The sequence below is a fragment of the Lithobates pipiens genome, unplaced genomic scaffold, assembly GCF_037356315.1.
Source record: "Lithobates pipiens isolate NorthernLeopardFrog02 unplaced genomic scaffold, aLitPip1_a1.2 Scaffold_22, whole genome shotgun sequence".
Taxonomy (NCBI): domain Eukaryota; kingdom Metazoa; phylum Chordata; class Amphibia; order Anura; family Ranidae; genus Lithobates; species Lithobates pipiens.
In genome coordinates this window covers 169,000,000-169,020,279 of record NW_027507784.1, presented here as the reverse complement: position 1 = coordinate 169,020,279, position 20,280 = coordinate 169,000,000, and the positions used below count along the sequence as shown (strand labels likewise).

The 20,280-nt window shown below is 44.2% G+C and overlaps 1 protein-coding gene across 2 annotated transcripts in view; it reads right to left on the bottom strand.

Moving 5' to 3' along the window:
• The window catches only part of FAM117B (family with sequence similarity 117 member B), a 124,228-nt gene that overhangs the window by 39,606 nt on the left and 64,342 nt on the right, over nt 1–20,280 (bottom strand). For both annotated transcript variants that reach the window (XM_077448609.1, XM_077448610.1), the window contains exon 4: nt 15,898–16,005. In XM_077448609.1, coding sequence (XP_077304735.1) covers nt 15,898–16,005 — 108 coding nt within the window. The remainder of the gene's footprint in view (nt 1–15,897; nt 16,006–20,280) is intronic.

Below are 20,280 nucleotides of genomic sequence, written 5' to 3'. Positions count from 1 at the left end.
GTAAGATATGTAGTTTGTAATCCAAGAATTGAAGCTTCTTGTGTAGAGAGGCCATGCATTAAACCTGTGCAGTACAATGCCGCATGCCTCGTGTTTGAACACAGAGAGACCCAATAAAGGAAATGAACATTTTACACTAATATAGACTGTGCTTACAGACCAACTAATACCAGGAAACTACATGATCAATGCATATCTTACGCAGGTGAAAAACACGAGGTGCAAGTAGGAAGGTTTATAATGCATTTAAGCTCATCCCCCTTTCCATCAGAGGATATCAGCAGCAGGAGACTAACTTGTTTTGCTAGCAAAGAACAAAGGGTTATGGTGCCTTCCTCTGACATCAATCACTTGCAACGCAAGGTCTGAGGCACACCTTGTTGTAATAACCACTCCTCCGTGTCCAAGAGCTACCAGATGGAAACTGCCCTCCAAAAGGAATGCCTCTTCAGGGTTCTGAGACTAAGATCCACAATATTGTCAACCACGTGCACCAAACTACCTCTTCTGAGGAAGGACTTCCTTTCCTGCTCAGTGTAACACACCATTACCTAGGTGGTGTCTGAACCAGTGGACCTGATCAAAGAAGGATCCCATGATGGAGAAAGAACCACCTGTTCCCAGAATCCAGAATGCAGGAGATGGGTAGAAGTTCTTAGCTAAAAAAAATTTTAAAAGGATGGGGGCAGGCGGGGCAGTGGGACTTTATGTGAACCATAACACTAAGGTAGAATGAGTCATTCATTGTAAGTATAATATTTATTTGATATCCAATGGGGGCACAGTGCAATAGATGATATAATTATAACAATAAATAGGTACAGAATAAATAAAACATGATTGGTCTATCACATCATAGTAAAATTAGTAGCATAGTAGACACTGTAACACATGATTAATAATAGTAGCATCAGCAGTACACCCAACATTGGTTATATCCAAGTTGTATTAAATAAAATTGATGACTCAAACAATCAGAATCCATGGTATGCACATGATAGCTGTGACATGACATCAAGTATGAATGCTCGACGCGTTTTGTGGAAGTTTTTCCACTCATCAGGAGCTGCTAAACAGGGAATACCTATAAGGAATAATATGGTAATTAATTACAATAGGAAGAGAGGGAGCACAAACTCTGGTCCAAACACTCTTACCTATGAATAAGGGAGTAGAATTATAGTAAAATGTAAATGATGATCTTGATGAAGGGAGGCACCAGGGGGTGGTTAAGACACCCCCCCGGGAGCAGAGGAGGTGACCAAGCAGCAGCAAGGCAGGGCAACCCAAAACCAATGTGTGAAAATGGATGCAAAAATAAAAAATAAAAATCGTCCTTCCAGCATTGTAGTGTACAATATTGGACCCAAAGGGGTAACTGTAAAGCATAATTATAGTATATAATGGTAAGCGAGTGGGTAGTATATTGGGAACTACAAGGTGGAAGATGAGATATTAGTGTAAGTGAGGGAGGAGTGTAAGGGCATGTGCAAGTAGCCTAGTGTAAAAAGGGAAAAAACAGTGCAGGAAAAGAAGGAAAGGATCAAAACCACCGGTAACACCAATTGCCACCATTAAACAGCAGTGAATTACCTTATGTATCGAAAGGAACATTTAACGGATAGGGGTGAAAGAGCCACAGTGCATAGTAGTAAGGAATCCGTGGAAATGGGGGTGCAAGAGCTAGCCAGCGAGGTCCCGACCAACACCACGCTGGGTCGTGCTGTGAGAGGAATCAAAGGCATCCACATGCAGGCGACCAATGGCTACATATAGGTAGCCCGACGCCTCCATAACAATGCACGCCTGATTTTCAGATGACACATCGGCACGTGGCGTCAATGGGATGTCAGAGGCATAGCGGGTGCGATCCCCAGCCCCACAACCATTAAGGTCGAGGAAATGGGGGACAGCCCCGGTATGCATCGCAGCTCCCGGGAATGGAGGAAGACCACCCCCAAGTGCTATCCTAACAGAAATAATAAAAACAAGATATTCCGACATTGCAATTTAACATAAACAGCAATTGATGGATGTCAACCGCAATGCATGGAACAAACAAGATCATTAGTGTATGTTTCCATCCCTATTACATTGAAAAAAGCAAATGGTTGGGACTTTATATGAGGCCATGACCATCCGGTACATTGGTCTCCATTCCTAATCCATTAAAAAGAATGGGGAAATGGGGGCAGGCGGGGCAGTGGGACTTAGCTGTTTTATGGGGGAACTGAGTGGTAAGGCCAGGATCTACCAGATCTTTACAGGAAGAATGGAAAGTCTGCTCAGAAACAAAACCCAAACCTGCAGAGTAAAGGGTTGAGGTAGAATGAAAAGAGATGGGAGGAAAATAAAATATGACTCAAAGATTGTCCCTCGACAGCCAACAATTCTGCAGGGGTTGTAAAAAGGTAGACCCTGGCCAATGGTGGGGGTAAAACAGGTAGTGCACCAAAAAAAAAAAAACATGCTGGTTAATGCTGCCTATGGGTGGTTGACAGTTTTCTGCACCAACTTACAAAACCGGATCCCGCTGTACCCCTTAGGCTATTCGCTAAGGCTCATGGAGACCGCTATCTTCCTAGGAGTTCACCGGAGTGTCCCACAACTTGAACGCAAGTAGGAAGTATTAGGGTGGACATTGGAACCAACACCTAGGTGTACAGGGGCAATACTGAGTATTCAGAGACCCATTTTGGAAAACAACCAGTGCGGACCCCCAGGTAACCAAGTAGGTCAGAGGGCCCTACTGGAGAAGGAGGATATGTAACCAGGTACCAGTAGTGCCCTTGCATGTTCCAAAAGATAAATTGCGGAAAAGAGGAAGAGGGTGCTGCGCAGGGTGAAACAGTAAATGCCAGAGTCAAGGAACTAGCCTATACACTTCAAGGGGTGCCCTTTAAACCCAGATGCCTGAATGGAAACCTACCAAAGATCCACAAAAATTAGCAACCACCACCACCTTGTAAAAATGGAAAGAATTCTCAGAAGGCATTGTGAACTTCTAGCTCCCCCCCAATTTAGGCTGCTGGAGAACTAGAACGAGGTCTGACAAACCCCAAACATGGAGAGTGTGGTAATGAGCACAGTACCAACCTAATTTTCCCCAAAATACACAAGACAGTAATAAAAAAAAAAATTCTTATTAAAAGTGCATGCCTGTGCCAGGCAGTCATAGGAGGGGACACTTGACAAAACACAGTCCAGGCTGTAAGGCATGCAGAGAGATCACAAACCTCAACTAGCTAAGGTCCTGAAAATACTTTTGATGAGGTCAAGTTGCAAATAGTCTGGAGAGCAGTGGAACACAGATCTGCGAGTCTGGATTGATGACCTATAACTGAACTCATATGCATCTCAAACTCTTGACTTTCATTAACATAATTCCTACTGTAATGGAATTACCTTTCTAAAAAATAGCTACACTAATGTAGAAGAATATACCACTCAGACTCTAAGATAAACCTTAAAAACAGGGTACAAAAGGCTAAAAAGGACAGAAGACCACCTAGGAGAAAGACACATTTTATTCTGCTTTAGGGTGTAGTCTTTGGGCATTGATGGGATGGCTATGGATCTTGTTCCTCAGTAACTTCTCCAGGGACATGGAGATGGCTGCAACCAGCAGCTGCGAGCAAAGTTTTACCATGGAACTAGTAAAGATTACTCTGTATGGGCAACAGACCCATACAGGACACAAGCTCAAATGTTTCTAGCAAGCCATCACAACAGAAGCATAAGGTTCCAAACATCTGTTCCATCACCTTCATCAGGAATGGGTTTACTGCAGTCGAGAGATCTAATGGATTTGACCATTTCTGCCATAGTCTGACAGATTAAGGTCACCCACAGTACAGGGCAAAGGGCTGAGCTCATCAGCAAAAACGTTGTCTTAAGGAGGGATTCCAGCTGTTGGTCAGTAGGATCCCTAAATATAAGCACTGGACTATTGGTTTCTCTGCTACAGTGAGTCACTGACAGATCCACAGAGGGTAAAGACCACAAATGAATTTTCTTGGGAAAAAAATTAATAAAAAACACCACAAAATGAACCAACTCCCACTGAAAGGGGAACAATTCCAACACACTCAGATGTGTACCAAGAAGTATTTTGCAGCTGTATATGTTCTGTGAGACCCAAGATGGGACAACAGGCTGATCCTCCAAATGCAAAGATGTACTACATCAATACAGGCAAAAACACTCTTGTACATCTGAGTAATGGAATGAAATTTCATTAGACAGACTGTGGGGCTATGAATTCCTGTAAGAGTTTGACACCGACTATTGGCTGTGGGGAGAACAGACTGATTCTGCAGGAGAAATGGGGAATCGCTGTTCGAGCCTCTGCAGTCAGCACCATGAAAAAAAGGTGGGTGAATATGCACACAAAGCCATGTGTGAAGGCTGCATAATCACTTGATGACAAGGCGGGGGACTGTCAACACAACAACGCCATGGGGCTTTGCCAAATACAGATACATTGCAACCACTTGGCAATGATGCAATTACACTCGGGGTGTAAGGAAAAGCTTCAGGTACTCACTCAAACCCAGACAGTTGGCAGCCTTTTGCTGACCGGGATGCTTACATTTGATTTTTTTGCATAGGATATAAAAAAAAATTCCCCCAAAAGAAAAAACAAAACTGCTTTTAGTTAGTGTTAGCTGGAATTAGGCTTTAGTTCTTTGATTTCCTACTTGAACAACATCACCCAAATACAGAAGCGGGGAAAAAATAAAAATAAATAAAAAACACACACACAAACACACCAAATCTACAATTACAGGTAGGTTAAAAACTTGCTTGATAATGCTATCATATATGTTATTTTTGGTTGTTAACCCCCGTTATTCTTGCATTGCATGTATGGGAATTCTGGTAACTGTACAGAGCTGCTGAATAGTGAACAGTAACCCAGCAAAAACATTAGCACCTAATCATTTACCCGTGCTGTTTACCCAAAACAATCATCTCATTAGCTACTCCAGAGGGAATGCAGGCACTGTCACTGTATGTCTGAAATATGAGCCAATTACAAAGCCAATATGTCTGACAGAGCTACAATTTAAAAGTTAGTAGCACTACATTTTTTGTGACTAAGAATTGTATTTGAGCCAAAGAAAGAGTGGCTCTTAACTCCGATTTTGCCATCTCACAAAAAAAAAAAAAAAAAGAGAGAATGCCAGCATCACAGATTGGGCTTTACGCGAGTAGCAGCTGGCAACCTGCATCTAGGGTTTATGTGTATGGTAAGTCTGACACCCAGCAGGGAGCAAGCGCTTTCAGAAAGCGGAGCAGAAAAGACTTAGCATCTCTTGGGGCCCAGTACTTTGGTTTGGGGAAGATATATTAAACCTGAAAACTGGGTTTTCCATCAGCTCATTTTGAAAAACACAACACAAATGGCTGTCTGGATAACAATGAGTTATATCCATGCGCTATTAAAAATCTGCCTCTACAGAGTTAATGCATTTTAAACAAATGAGGCAGACCACATTTTCTATTGATCGTAAAAGAGTATCCAACGCTCCCTTAAGCTAGTAGTTTTCAAAAAATGAACTTTTAAATAATCGTGCTAGACATTAAGGCCCCTTTCACACTGAGGTGCTTCTAAACTGCCAATAAAACACTAAATGCATTTGCGGTAATTTTCAGGCGCTTCCCATTTATTTCAATCGAGGGGTGTGCGTTTGAGGCTTTTTTTTAGTGCTCCAAACATGCTGCTTGCAGGAGTTTTCACGGCCCTGCCAGCACAACCCCCTTGTGTGAAAGAATTCATTGATTTTAATGGAAATAGGTTTTCGTGTGCTTTTCAGGTGTTTTTTTTTTTTTTTTAAAGAGCAAAAACGCCACAGTGTGAAAGGGGCCTTAAGGACAATTTAACCTGTAGTAATGTTGTGCCTTAAATGTTCCCCCAGCCTTCTTAAAGGGGATGTAAAGGTTTTTTTTGTTTTTTTATAAAGATAAACAGGTTATACTTGCCTACCTTGTGCAAGACCCCATACACTATACAACTTTTGTTGTCCAACTCCCTTTAGATTTACCAAAACCATGTAGTGCAGGGGCCTGCTCGATTGCATACAAATTGAAACTCTTAAGGTTTGACCTCATATTATATGGTTTTGGTAAATCTGGGGGGGGGGGTGAACAGAGCGGCCCAGATCATCCTCTTCTGGGGTCCCTCAGTGGTGCTCCTGGCTCCTCTTCACGAGTGACTCCACGGAGAGCCGCTTTCAATGGGGGCACTCGTAGGGGCGTGCTTACTCCAAGTCCTGCTGCTGCGTCCATTGACACAGAAAGCAGTACTCAGCTCCCATGTCACTGGATTTGATTGACAGCAGCAGGAGCCAATGGCTCCTGCTACTAACAATCTGTTCAGTGATGACCAGAGACTGCGACTGGAGCCGATGTGCTCGTCCATGTCACTAGAACGACCGGGTTTGGGTAGGGGCTGCTGTACTACAAGTTGTACAGAAGGCATTAAGGTGAAAAACCTTGAGGGTTTACAAGTCCTTTAATACTTATTTTCAGCCCCACTACTGAGTTCTTCACTTTCTGGCCCGTGCACTGCAAAAAAATGTTTGTACTTGTATGGTAATATAGTGCTAGGTTCACAACCACAGCACAAATGTTTAGCAGATGCACGGGGGTGCCATTAATATTCATTTCATCCACACGCATTGAAAACCACTGCATAGAAGGCACCAAGACACCCAGGTAATCCAGTCGAGTCCAGTCTAGGAAACTGATTCACAGCAGGGCCATCCAAAAAAGGAAAGCACCGCTTGGCCTACTGAAACCTTTGGGTGGTCTTTACTCGTGGCATTCAAGTTCAGTGCAATTTTCCAAAAGGGTCAGGGATTTCTTTCCCCAAGTTTCTCATGGTTAGGGCAGCCCATTGACATGAATGGACTGCCCTACATTGTATCTTGTTTTTTGGTTGAACTTGATGGACTTGTGTCTTTTTTCAACCTATGTAACATGCAGAAGTGTGAATGTGTTAACGACAATACATAGCACTCCTAAAGTAACCATCTCAAATCTGGCCAGTTTAAACTAAGCAAATAGTGAAAATTAAACTTTTTAATAAAATATCATACATGTCATATTTACCTGCTCTGTGCAATGTTTTTGCACAGAGCAGCTGGTGCTCCAGACCTCTCCCCTTCAGCGAGTGCCGCCATGGAAAGCCCCTTTTCGTGGGGCACTGGTGCATACTCGCTACCGAGTCACCCTGTCTGCGTCTATCGATAGAGCAGGTGGCTCTGCACCGCCCCCACATCACAGCATTTGATTGACAGTAGCAGGAATCAATGGTTTCCACTGCTATCAATCTGCCCGAGGAGGGAGAGAGCAACTGCTCTCGTGCACAACACTGGATCTGATCGGGCTGCGATTTTTACACCTTAATGCATTAAAAAGGTTTAAAAAAAAAAAAAAAAGAAAAGGAAAAAAAAGTGCCTTAAGGCTTTAGAACCACTTCAAGAAAGATTTATTCGCCCCACCTTGAAATGGATGCTTTTCAGCAGACCATTTAAAAAGAAAAAAGTTGAGATCTGCCACTTGCTTCTCTTTGAATCGGCTGCTTGTTTTACCACACATTTTCCCCAGAAGGTAACCTCCATTTAAAGTACAACTCTGGGGAAAACAAGAAAGCTCCCTTGCAGTGAAGCTGCCCATCTTGGGGTTGAAGGAGGATCTACGGTATATCTCAGGACCATCTGTCAATGAAAAATAAACAACTTGGGAACACACGCCTGATGAAGGTGTTGGCTACCAAAAAGGCCAAATTACTACTGAGATCCCACAATAGAATGTCCCGAATCTGTTCAAAGGGAGGTCTTTGAAGAACAGAAAGTACCGGGTTCAGATCCCAGGAAGACAGTAGGTCAAAGCAGGGAATTGCCATGTTTCAAAGGTCTGGGCAACAGAGCCCCTGAAGCTAAAGGTTTACGGAATAGAATGGATAAGAAACCGGTTCCTTTGGAGTACTACTTGTTCCAGGCCTGACTGGAGGGAGGCAAGCCTCAAGGGATAGAATATTCCCAGGGCTTGAGATGCCTTGTTTCTAACAGCCAAAACATTTACCTTCCAGCTGTGACAGCAGATCAAACAAGAGGTAGAAATGTCCCCATCTTTAGGACCAGGGTTATAACTAGCCATGCTATTAAAGCCAGCAACTGAGATGCAAATTGGAACAGAAGGCCGCTCTCTTGAGCAGTCTCAAAAGACCAACAAAATTGTTCTCTTTGTTACTCTCAAGACCTCCTTTGCTCTCTAACTCGTCATCTGATCCAATGCTCACCTCCAGGACTTTGCATCACTTGACCCTCCTGTATAGATTGTAAGCTCTAACAAGCAGGACCCTCTTCTTCCTCCTGTGTTAAATTGTAACTGTAGGGTCTGGTCTCATGTTGTAAACTGGTGTACAAACTGCTGTCACTATATAAATCCAATAATAATTATATTATTATTATAGGCCTTGTAACAATAAGTTCTGTTGGTTTGGAGATGGCCAAGGCATGCCCACCAGGTGTCTCTGTGTACCAAGTTGTCCTCGGGCCTTTTTAGGATGGGTCCAGGGTAGGAGAGCCAGCCTTATGGTGCTTAGTTGGAGAGCATTGACTTCGGTGGAGACTAGGTTCCCTGGACAATCAGTGAATTGAAGACACCACTCAACCCATAAGGCTTTCATTCATCATTACTACTTTCCAGGGAGAGGAAGGAATTATTTCCCTTATTCTAGGGCCAAGTGGAAAAACCACGTCAGGGAGACACTTGCCTGGATATGGGCAGCAGTAGAGGTGGATCCAGAAAAGATCCCCAAATTTTGCACGGAGTCTGCAAGATCGGTCATCGTATTAGGGGAATTTCTGGAATCAGTGGGTTCGAAGAAAAGCAAGCATAAGCAAATCAGCCTGAAACTGTACTGGAATTCTGTCACCACGCAAGCAGCAATGCTAAGCTTCCATTTTAACGACTGTAACCACTATAAACTTTCAAAAACCATCACTGCCTTCTAATATTGCAACCTGGAAGCATTAAGTACATCATTGAAATACAGAATGCCCACTAAAATGCTCTATGTAGCTTGTATGGATGCCTTACAGGTTTCCTTAGTTTCATAACAACTCACTGGTTTTATGTCTGCACTGACATGTACCGTATTTTCCGGACTATAAGGCGCACCGGATTATAAGGCGCACTAGCAAATGGCTGCCTGCTAATGGGATATTTCCATATATAAGGCGCACCGGACTATAAGACGCACTGGATTATAAGGCGCATTTAATGAAACAAAACTCTGAACTCAAAACTTTGGTAATCCCACGAAGCTGCACTGCTTGGATTGGGCATTACGGCCATCTTAGTCAGGAGGTGTGCGCATTCATTCGTTCATTTTCTACGGTCTACCCGCTGCCCCAAAAATGGCTCCTGTTAAGAGACATGCTTACGAAGCGGATTTCAAACTCATCGCTATCAGTCACGCAGTAGAACAACCTGAGAGAGGTTTACGGTACGTCGGTTTACGGTAAGAGACCGGGTGGCTTTTTCCACAAATCTCCATCCCTATTGATCTGTGACTCCATGCGCGCCCATCTGACAGATACTGCCAAAGCCCAAGTGAAGAAAACTTATTCGGTGCTTGCCATCATTCCGGGTGCATTAACCAAAGAACTCCAGCGATGTCAACAGGTCATATATAAGGCGCATTGCATTATAAGGCGCACAGTCGATTTTGTGAGAAAATGTAGGGCTTTTAAGTGCGCCTTATAGTCCGAAAAATACGGTAATTGTAAGCCAAATCTTTTGCAATACCTGCATTAGAAGTTTATTTTGTGAGATTCTCTTACTTCTAAAAAGGGATGCAGACATCGCAGCTTTCCTCATTAGAACACCGAGAACTGCTGAGGTGGCTACAATGAAGGCTGACCCTCCCATTCAGAAATCAACCTGGAAAGTGCACAGTGAATCAAGCAGCCATTTCTTCGGAACAGAAAAAAAAGGTAGGAATCTGCAACAAAGTTTGTTAAAACTCTTGCAATGTATAAAGATCACATTGATGGGACTGCCTTTACTTTTAGGCAACAGGAACACCTAAAAAGGAGAAGCATAGCCAAAGCTCATTTGCCTGTACTTAGGCATTCTTCTATGGATCACAGGAGTGCACTCGTTCTGCATGGCTATGACCTGTTTTCAGCAGACAGCGGGCTGAAGCCTGCTGACATCACAGAGCTGGTTCAGGGTATGGAAAGATTGCAATCATATGGTAAGGATCCACCCAGATGCCTGGACCGGCACCCAGCTCAGACTCTCAGTGAGCCTGGGAGCCTGAGCCAGCCACTCCTGCCTCTCTACAGCCCAACCCTCCAGTGAGCACTGAGGGGGCAGAGCAGAGAGCAGAGAGCCGATGACTGACAGTCACCAGCTCTCTGCTCAGGGAGAACCGAGAACCAAGCAATCAGCAGTGTTTGATCGCTCGGTTCTCACCCTTAGAACTGGCGGGAGTACAATCAGTCCGATGCTGCATTCACCTAGGTAAATAGGATTAAAAAAAATAAAAGCTAGGATTTTTATAACAGTGTACCTGTAAAATACTTTTCTTGGAGTACATCATGGGACACAGAGCCTTAAGTAAAATACTTACTAGGTGATTAGCCACCTTCAAGTGATCGACTCTGGTATACCCAATCCAGGAAGTTCACTCCCTATATAATCCCTACTCCTTCCAGGAGCACATCAGTTTTTGTAGCAAAGCAATATACTTAAATCCCAAAAGAGGGGAGGGACCTCTGTGTCCCATGATGTACTCAGAGAAAAGGATTTTACAGGTAAGCAGTTATAAAAATCCTATTTTCTTTATCGCACATCATGAGACACAGAGCCTTAAGTAATTACTTAATGGGATGTCCCATAGCAATGCTACTTGAGGGAGACACAACCCGGAGGGTACCCCCAGACTTAAGGACTTATACTGCTGCCTGCAGCACACTGCGCCCGAATGCGATATCCTCATACCTCCTTACATCCACTTGATAAAATTTGGTGAATGTATGTACCGAAGACCAAGTTGCGGCCTTACAAATCTGAGCCATGGAGGCCTGGTGACGCACAGCCCAAGAAGCATTAACCACCCTGGTAGAGTGCACCTTAACTTGAAAAGGGGGAACCTTACCCCTTAAAATTATAAGTTTGAATTATAAACTTGCCAAATCCATTTCGCGACAATGGATTTCGACACTGCCTGTCTTTTCTTAGGACCCTCTGGCAGAATAAATAAGACATCGGTCTTACGAATCTGCGCAGTTGTCTAAATAGATTTTCACTGCTCTCACCACATCAAGACAATGTAGTGACTTTTCTTCCCTGGAACATAGTTTTGGAAAAAACTATGGCAGGAAAATATCTTGGTTCAGGTGAAAAGTCTGGACGAGGGCGTAACACCACCCTGTCCTCATGAATAATCAATAAGGGATGCTGGCGCTTAGTAATCCAATGTCAATTACATAATTAAATTTGCGTTTATAAAATTAATAAATTAGATGGATCAACAACACAGATCTCATCATAAAGTCAATGTCCAAACAAGAAAATATATATTAAAAAGTACTTGGAATATATTAGGTGGTCCAATCACTAGTTATTTCTGAATGGATAGATGGCAAATATGCACAGTCACAGAAGGCTGCTCCTCTCCAGAGTGAAGTCAACTCACAGACGTAGGCAGAGAAAATATATAAAGATAGAAGTGCGTCACTCAGTAAAAATGCTCTTAATTAATCAGAGCAGTATATTATCACTTACACATTAGAATACAAAGGGCTATACATAAGCGAGCGGCTGCTGTCATAGGCATCTGTCCAAAAGTCCAAACCACTGTACTGAGGTCCGCAAGGCACTGGGGGAAACTCAGCTGTGTCTCGCGCCTGAAAGACTGGAGAGCGGCTTGTGGAGACAGAGTGTGACGTCAGCAGGGAACAACTCTTTTCTCAACGCCAACACTTGAGAAAGGAGCGCGTATGTGCCCTACGGACTTCGTGCATGCTCTGAAACGCGCTGTGTTCCCTGCTAACGTCACGCGCTGTCTCCATTAGCCTTTATGCGGGTATAGCCCTTTGTATTCTAATATGTACGTGATATTATAGCTCTTTAGAAGAAAGAAGCCAATTCCCGAAACCCTCCTTGCTGAGCATATAGCAGCCAAAAATACCAACTTCCTTGTCAGAAGGGCTAAGGGAATATGTTGTATTGGTTCAAATAGTTTTGTCTGTTACAAAAACAGCTAAAATTCAAGTCCCAAGGGTTCAAAAGGAGGTTTGACTGGCGGATAAAGCCGCATCACCCCTTGCATAAAACCTCGGACTAAAGTATGTGTAGCAATACGGTCTTTGACATGAGAACAATAAAACTGAGACTTGGCCTTTAATAGTACTCAAGGCCAACTTCATCTCTACCCCCAATTCTAGAAAGGCAAGAATCCTGCCTACGATATATCCCAGAGGGTGCCAACCCTTGGATTCACACCAGGAAACATAAGCCCTCCAGACCCTATAATATATAGTTGTGGAAGCTGGCTTCCTTGCATTAATCAGGGTAGAGAACCGACCCGGAAACCCACATTTCTTCAGAATGTAGGTTTCAATAGCCAAGCCGTTAAATTTAGAGACTGTAAGGTAGGATGGAATATCAACCCCTGTGAGAGCAGGTCTGGCCGTAGTGGGAGGGACCATGGACCCTCCACTGCCATCTTTACGATTTCTGCATACCGTGACCTTCTGGGCCATGCTGGTGCTACCAGAATTACTGTTTTTTTTCCAGCTTGAACCTGCAAAGAAGTCAAGGCAGCAATTGAATAGTAGGAAATGCATAGATCAGTGAGAACTGATCCCACCGGGTCACCAACACATCTGTTCCGCATGCAAGTGGATCCCTTGTTCTGGACACAAAGTTAACTGCATGTTGAATCTGGACACTAGAAGATCTACACCCAGGACCCCTTCCCCCCCCCCCCCCCATCTTTGGCAAACAGCCTGAAATATGTCGGGGTGAAGAGACCATTCCCCTGGGAATATCTGCCGGGGACTCAAGTAGTCTGCCTGCCACTTTTCTACTCCTAATAAGCATGGAACATTCCTTTTTGCTCAAGTTAGAATATGGTTCATCTCTGCACCGAGAGATTCTTGGTGTCCCCTTGGTGACTGATATAGGCCACAGCTGTGGCATTGTCAGATTGGATCCTGACAGAACAATCCCGTATCCTGGAAGTCCAGGCCTTCAGAGCCAGATTACCTGCCCAAATCTCTATCACAGGGGTCCTCAAACTGGTGGCCTTCCAGCTGTTGAAAAACTACAAGTCCCATCATGCCTCTGCCTGTGGGAGTCATGCTTGTAACTGTCAGGCTTGCAATGCCTCATGGGACTTGTAGTTTTGCAACAGCTGGAGGGCCGCTAGTTTGAGACCTCTGCTCTAGGATATCGATAGGCAAGGTTCCTGAACAGTGTTGTCTTTTCTAGTACTGCTTCCCAGCCTGAAAGGCTGGCATCTGTCGTTATCACTTTCCAGATAACTGGTCTGAAGGATTTTCCTTTCAGCAGATTCTGGGTTAGTAACCACCAAGTGAGGCTTTGTGACACTCTTGTGGAGAGCCAAATTGGCAAGTCTAAAAGCTTGAATTTTTTTGTTACAAGTAGACAGGATACTGTTTTGCAACAGTCTTGAATGGAACTGGGCATAGGGAAAAGCTTTGAATGAAGCCACCATGGTTCCTAGCAGCCTCATGCAAAGGCAAATGGAGGGATTGCCTTCTCACCTGACCATCCGCACCAGCTCTCTTATGGAACTGATCTTTGCCTGAGGCAAGAACACTTTTCCTGGGCTGTGTCTATGATCAGACCCAAGCACTCCAGCCTTTTTAGTGGTATTAAAGGAAGATTTCTCTAGGTTGAGAATCCAACCCAAATTTTCCAGGTAACTGGTTGTAATGCGTAAGCTTTGCTCCATATGAGCCACCGACTGGTCTATAAGGAATAGATTGTCTAGGTACTGTTATGCCCTGTGCCCTTGAAGGGGTTGTAAAGGTAAATATTTTTTCACCTTAATGGATTCTATGCATTAAGGTGAAAAAACATCTGACAGTGCCGACCCCCCCAGCCCCCCCCCCCCCCCCGTTTTACTTACCTGACCCCTCTAAAGTACCACTCTCACCTCAGACATCCTCTTCGCTGCTCAGCCTGGCTGCTGATTGGCTAGAGTGGATGGACTGAAAGCGGTGCAGCCATTGGCTCACGCTGCTGTCAATCACATCCAATTACGCTGCGTGCCGGGGGCAGGGCCGAGTGATACAGTGAGCGGCTATAGCCGCCGGCTGTATCACAGGAGTGCGCCTGCAAGTGCTTCTCACCATGCGAGGGAGCTCGCATGAACGTGAGAAGTACTTGCTGGGGAAGCCAAGACAGCCACCGAGGGACCCCAGAAGACCAGGTTCGGGGCCACTCTGTGCAAAACGAGCTGCACAGTAGAGGCAAGTATAACATGTTTGTTATTAAAAATAACTGCAGCCCTGCACACAGAGACTGACAGATTTACAGTGAAGACAACAGATTAAGGTATGTGCATAGACTCCCTCTAGTCGAGAATTAAGGCATGACAACTTTTTTTTTTTTTTTTCTTAAAAAAAGCATAGGTGGATTTTTAGTTCCTTAAGTTTCTTCCCTTACCTTATCCCCGCCGCAGGATTTGCTGAATTAACAGACAATCCAACCTTCACCCATCACGGCGGGCTGCGTTTAGCAAACCTTCAGGACCGGGTCACTTAACGGGGTTCCACTCCCTTGGACCCATAAAAGCACCCCACCAGGAAAGCTTTAGGTAATGTTGCATGACCCAAGCCCTGGGTCCCGTCCTACAAAGAGTCGTTACAGGCAAAACCTTGTGCTTCGGATATGAGGCCCAGGTACCATCCACTTTGTCCTCGGTGGTGCTTTGGAAGGATCTGGTCTATGGAGGCTATTTAAATCTAGCATGTCTTCACTCGTGACTAACACCTTAGACACTGGCGAAAAAACTGATGTCCTCCTGGGAGGAGGAGGGATTATATTAGGTAGTGAACTTCCTGGATTGGGTATACCAGTCTCCATCACCTGAAGGTGGCCTATAACCCATTAAGGCTGTGTCCCATGATGTACAATAAAGTAAAACTCAACTTATGGTCCATGTTAAAATATTATAATTTTACAGTTTGCGTCTGCCAATTAAATGACAACGTCTTAACGCAAACCTGTGACTTGCCAGGTAGAGCAAAGCAACAGGTTAATTTAATTAGCCCATTTCCCAGCTGCACTTACTATTCATTTGCTCCTCTGCTCAAGTTGCGGAGGGGCGAGAAGAGGCCGTCTCAGCAGCTCGCTGAGACTGCCATCAATCAAGGCAGCTGGTGGATCCAGACTTGGAAGTCAGGTTGACGCACTGCCTTGACTGATGGCAGTGACGTCAGCGGAGAGCGGACTTCAGACCGCACTCCGCTGAAAACGGGTCACAGGAGTGCAAAACTAATTGCACTTCTTTGACCCACAGGAGAAGCCCAGCCTAAAAAGCTCAGAGTGGACTTCTTTAAGACAAATTTTCCTAACAGGTTAGAAAAGCCCCTGTGACAGCACTTTTAAGTGCCCAAGGTGCTAGTTATCGCCCAATAATTACAGGCATTGCTTTAAACTGGAACCAATACATCTGAATACTGGACCATGTATGGCCAGCCAAAAACTTTTACAAAAGCACTTCACTTTGTTATAATGAACATAAAAAAAATAAAAAAATAAAAAAAATAAAAAACACCAAACACACCTAACATTCCTAATTATGCGACTCAAATTTTACTGGTCAGCCAAATTCCTTACCTGGTTAATTGCAGTGTGGTTTCCATGGAAGGGAGACTGTCTATCCTTATCTCGATGGTGTCTGCTACTGTGTTTACTCCTTTGAAGTTGCTGACGTAACTTAGCAATCTAAGGATGAAAAATTACGATTACTAGAACGTAAACAAGGTGCAATCAATAACCGTTTAGAGGCAGCCTTTGCCCCAGCTTTGCACAGAGTTTCTGTAGCATACCCTGTTAAAGTGTTTGAACTACAGTACAGCCATTCATATTAAAACGATTTTTCATTCAAACAGCTGCATGTCTTTAAATGGAAAACACAAATGTTAAACTAGAACGTCTGTCAACATGAAATAACTAGTTTGTTTACTCCTTTGTACTGCTGTAAAGTGCAAATGCAATACAGTCTGCTTTGCCACCACTTTGTCTATGAGCTCTCCAACAGATTACTCCCAGATAGCACTTGGTCAGCAATAATGTTTCAGTAGGTGGCAAGTGACAAAAGTAACATCCAAATGAATGGCAGAACCAAGGTTTTCCAGCAGAACATTGCCCAAAGCATCACAGTACCTCCACTGGCTTGCCTTCTTCATATACTGCATCCTTGTGCCATTTTTTCCCCAGGTAAGCAACGCACAAGCATACCATCCACAAGATTTAAAAGAAAAAAGGCGACTCAGACTAGACCAACTTCTTCCATTGTTCAGTGGTCCAGTTCTGATGCACACTTGCCCATTTCATCGTAGGCCCTTTTGGCTGTGGACACAAGTCAGATACCATTGCACTGGGATAATCAATGTTATTCCCTTTACCAGCCAGTGATCTTAATGTTATGGTTGATCCATATGTGTGCGCGCATAATATTAAGAAAAATTATATACACACACTTTTTTCTAACCTTCAATTAACTTTGAAACAGTCCTGAGAAAAGTTTTTATCATGCAAAAAAAGTTTGGCTTTGACATGAGCGTTTAAAATTATTTATCGTTTCATAAACAAAATGTCACAATAAGATTTGTACTTACAGTTAAATTTTCCTGGAGTCCAGTAGGACACAAGAATTCTTAAGGCATGGGCAACAGCCACAGAGGTTCAAAAGATGTGGAGATTTCTCTACAAAAGAATATCTAAAGAAAGCCATGTCTGAATCAAGGCTAAATGACAAAAGGGCCAAGCAAAATATAGAAAAATTACCATGATCAAGGGGAAGGCACCGATGAGCAACTTGGTGCTCCAGACTAGGAGAGACCATCACTGATAGGGAGATCTGTTACCTGAAGGACTGATGAGTCTTAACCATTGAAAGCTTCCTACAAGCACCTACAAAAAAAACAAGTGGAACAATACCCAAATAAGAGAAATAAAAAAAAATAAAAAATTCTGGGCCAAGTTTCAGAATAATAATTTTTTTTTTTTTTTAAATGGATCCCCAATGGAAAGTTGGAACAGACATAATCTGTCCAATGAAAATCCCATTCAGTCAACTGCAGAAAAAAATGGAAACCTAGAATATCTAACCCCTTACCTTTAATAAAAAGGAAGTTTGGAAAGGCTTTGTCCTTAAGTAGCACAGGAAAAAAAAAAAAAATTACTTACCGGTGATGGCATTTCTAAGAGCTTTTCAGGACAGCCCTTAGCTCCGCCCATTTTCCAGGAAACCCATGCAGCCTTTAAAATCCCTCTTCCATCATGGCCTTAGTTATTACATTGCCTCAGACATTCCGGAAAACAAAGCACAGAAACCAACACAACCATGACGGATACTTAAAACATTTCTAAGACAACAGGGAGGGTAGTAACGACTGTCCTGAAAGGTTCTTAGACATACAGTAACCAGTAAGTTTTTCTCAAATCGCCTCTCAGGACAGCCTTGGAGAGGATTACCGAGAAACTTTCCCTAGGGTGGGACCACTGCCTGCAGCACCTTCCTGCCGAAGGCCTGATCTGCAGAAGACAGCAGGCCCAAACTATAGCGTTGGTGGAACGTAGAGAAGTACCAGGTAGCAGCCTTGCATATTTGTTCAGGCGTGGCTCCAGCCCTTTCAGCCCAGGAAACTGCCGTTGATCTTGTGGAGTGGGCAGCGATACCCGAAGGGGGCACTTCTCCCTTAACTTTGCCAATATAAGCCATCAGAAAAGCCTACAATCTACCCAGTGTGCTCTTAGAGGCTTTTTCTCCTTTGCAGGAAATTTTTGCCGTGGAAACACTTCGAGCAGGAATTACATTTCTTCCATACTTTTAACCACTTCAGCCCGGACCATTTTGCTGGTCAAAGACCAGACCACTTTTTGCGATTCGGCACTGAGTCGCTTTAACAATTGCGTGGTCGTGCGACATGGCTCCCAAACAAAATTGACGTCCTTTTTTTCCCCACAAATAGACCTTTTTGGTGGTATTTGATCACCCCTGCGGTTTTTATTTTTTGCGCTATTAACAAAAATAGTGACAATTTTGAAAAAAACAAAAACATTTTCTTTTACTTTGTTATAATAAATATCCCCCAAAAATATATATATATAAAAAAAAAAAAAAAAACAATTCCCCCCCCTCAGTTTTGGCCGATACGTATTCTTCTACATATTTTTGGTAAAACCAGTGGGTGGCAGTGTAGGGTTAAGTGTTCCTAGGGGTGTGTTACTAACTGTTGGGGGGCTGGGCTTTAATTTAGTGAACACTGATCTCTGCTCCAAATCACATGGAGCAGAGATCAGCGTCACTAGTTGCTAGGCAGAACGGGGAAATGCTGTTTACAACGGCATTTCCTGGTTCAGCCACCCCGTGAGACGATCGCGGGTATGCCCGCGGCTATAGAGTCCGCGGGACCCGCGACCGGACTCACGAGGGTCCCGACCAGCATGCGAGCGCTCCGGCGGCGGCATGCTCGCGATGGCAGGGCGCCATTAAAGATTAGACGTACCTGTACGCCAATATGCCTACCCGTGCCATTCTGCCGACATACATCGGTGTGCGCTGGTCGGGAACCGGTTAAATATATACTCGGTGTCACTTCTTTCCTACTGGAGAGAACGGTGTTCACGAGCTTCTCCGACAGACCCTTGGCTCTTAGGTCTTCTTCAGAAACCAGGCTGACAGTTGTAGCCAATCTGCTTCCAGATGGTTCAGTGCCCCCTGTGTCAGCAGGTCCTTGCTGGATGGTAGCTTCCAGTGAGGTTTTGTGGCTAGGTTTAGCAGAACTGCAAACCAGGGCCTCCTCGGCCAGAAGGGGTGACCAGGAACAGATCCATGCTTTCCTCACAGAATTTCTTGAGGACCAGCGGCGTAAGTTGCAAAGGGGGAAAGGCGTAGCACAGCTGGTAGTCCCAGGGATGAGCGAACGCATCTATGCCTATGGCCTGATCTTCCCTGTGAAGCAAGAAGAATGTCTGTACTTTTGCATTCTGCTGGCTTGTGAATAGATCTATTTGGGGTTGCCCCTATGCCTCGATGACCATCAGGAAAACCTCCTGGGTCCTGGGACTTCATTCTGTCTCTACCACTTTCCTTCTGCTTAGATGATCTGCTAGAAGGTTCTGGGTTCCCTTTAGGTGGATTTCCGTAAGTGAAGTCACATTCCGCTCTGCCCAGGTGAGCAACTGGTTGGCTAGCTCCAGCAGCCCTTTGCTTCTGGTTCCCCCCCGCTTCAGCACATAGGTCATCTCTGTTGTGTTGTTCGAGAGTACTTGCACGTGCGGTCCCCTAACTGTTGAAAGGATAGGATCCTAGAAAGATGGGCTTTAGTTCTTGCCAATTTTAAGACTTACGATCTTCTATTTTAGACCAAGAACCCCACATGGTCTGGCCATTCAGGTGAGCTCCCCAAGCACTCGCATCTGTCAAACATTTGTCCAGGTAAAAGACCCAGGAGAAACCTCATGTTAGATCAAATCCCGCCACCACCAGAGAGCCTTTTTACATTTGAGATGATCCCGATTTTTTTTTTCTAGCGGCTCCTGGTGTGACCATTTTTTGAAGGCTGTCCATCTGGAGTGGCCAGGAATGTAGTCTGGCCGACTGTATAGCAGGAATGGATGCCATGTACAGTCGCAAAACTCCCCCTGGTTCCTGCAGCACTTCCACCATGGCAGAGGAAACACAATAACTGAGCCCGTGGTGGAAGAGGAGAGATTTAAAGGCTGCATGCATTTCCTGTAAAATGGGCAGAGTTCTTTCCAAGGCTGTCCTGAAAGGCAATTTGTGAAAAGTTATATTAAAATAATGAATTATGACTCAATTCTCCCATTTGCACACTTGTTCCATTGCAGGCTATATCTGGTAGCGCTGATCAAGCAGGAAAAAACTGATTGGAAGGCTGGTACAGTAGATTGTCGATCCATGTATGGCTGGCTTAAAGTGGTTTGGTACCTGAAAATGAAACTTCATGTTATTAAAATCAACAGATAGCA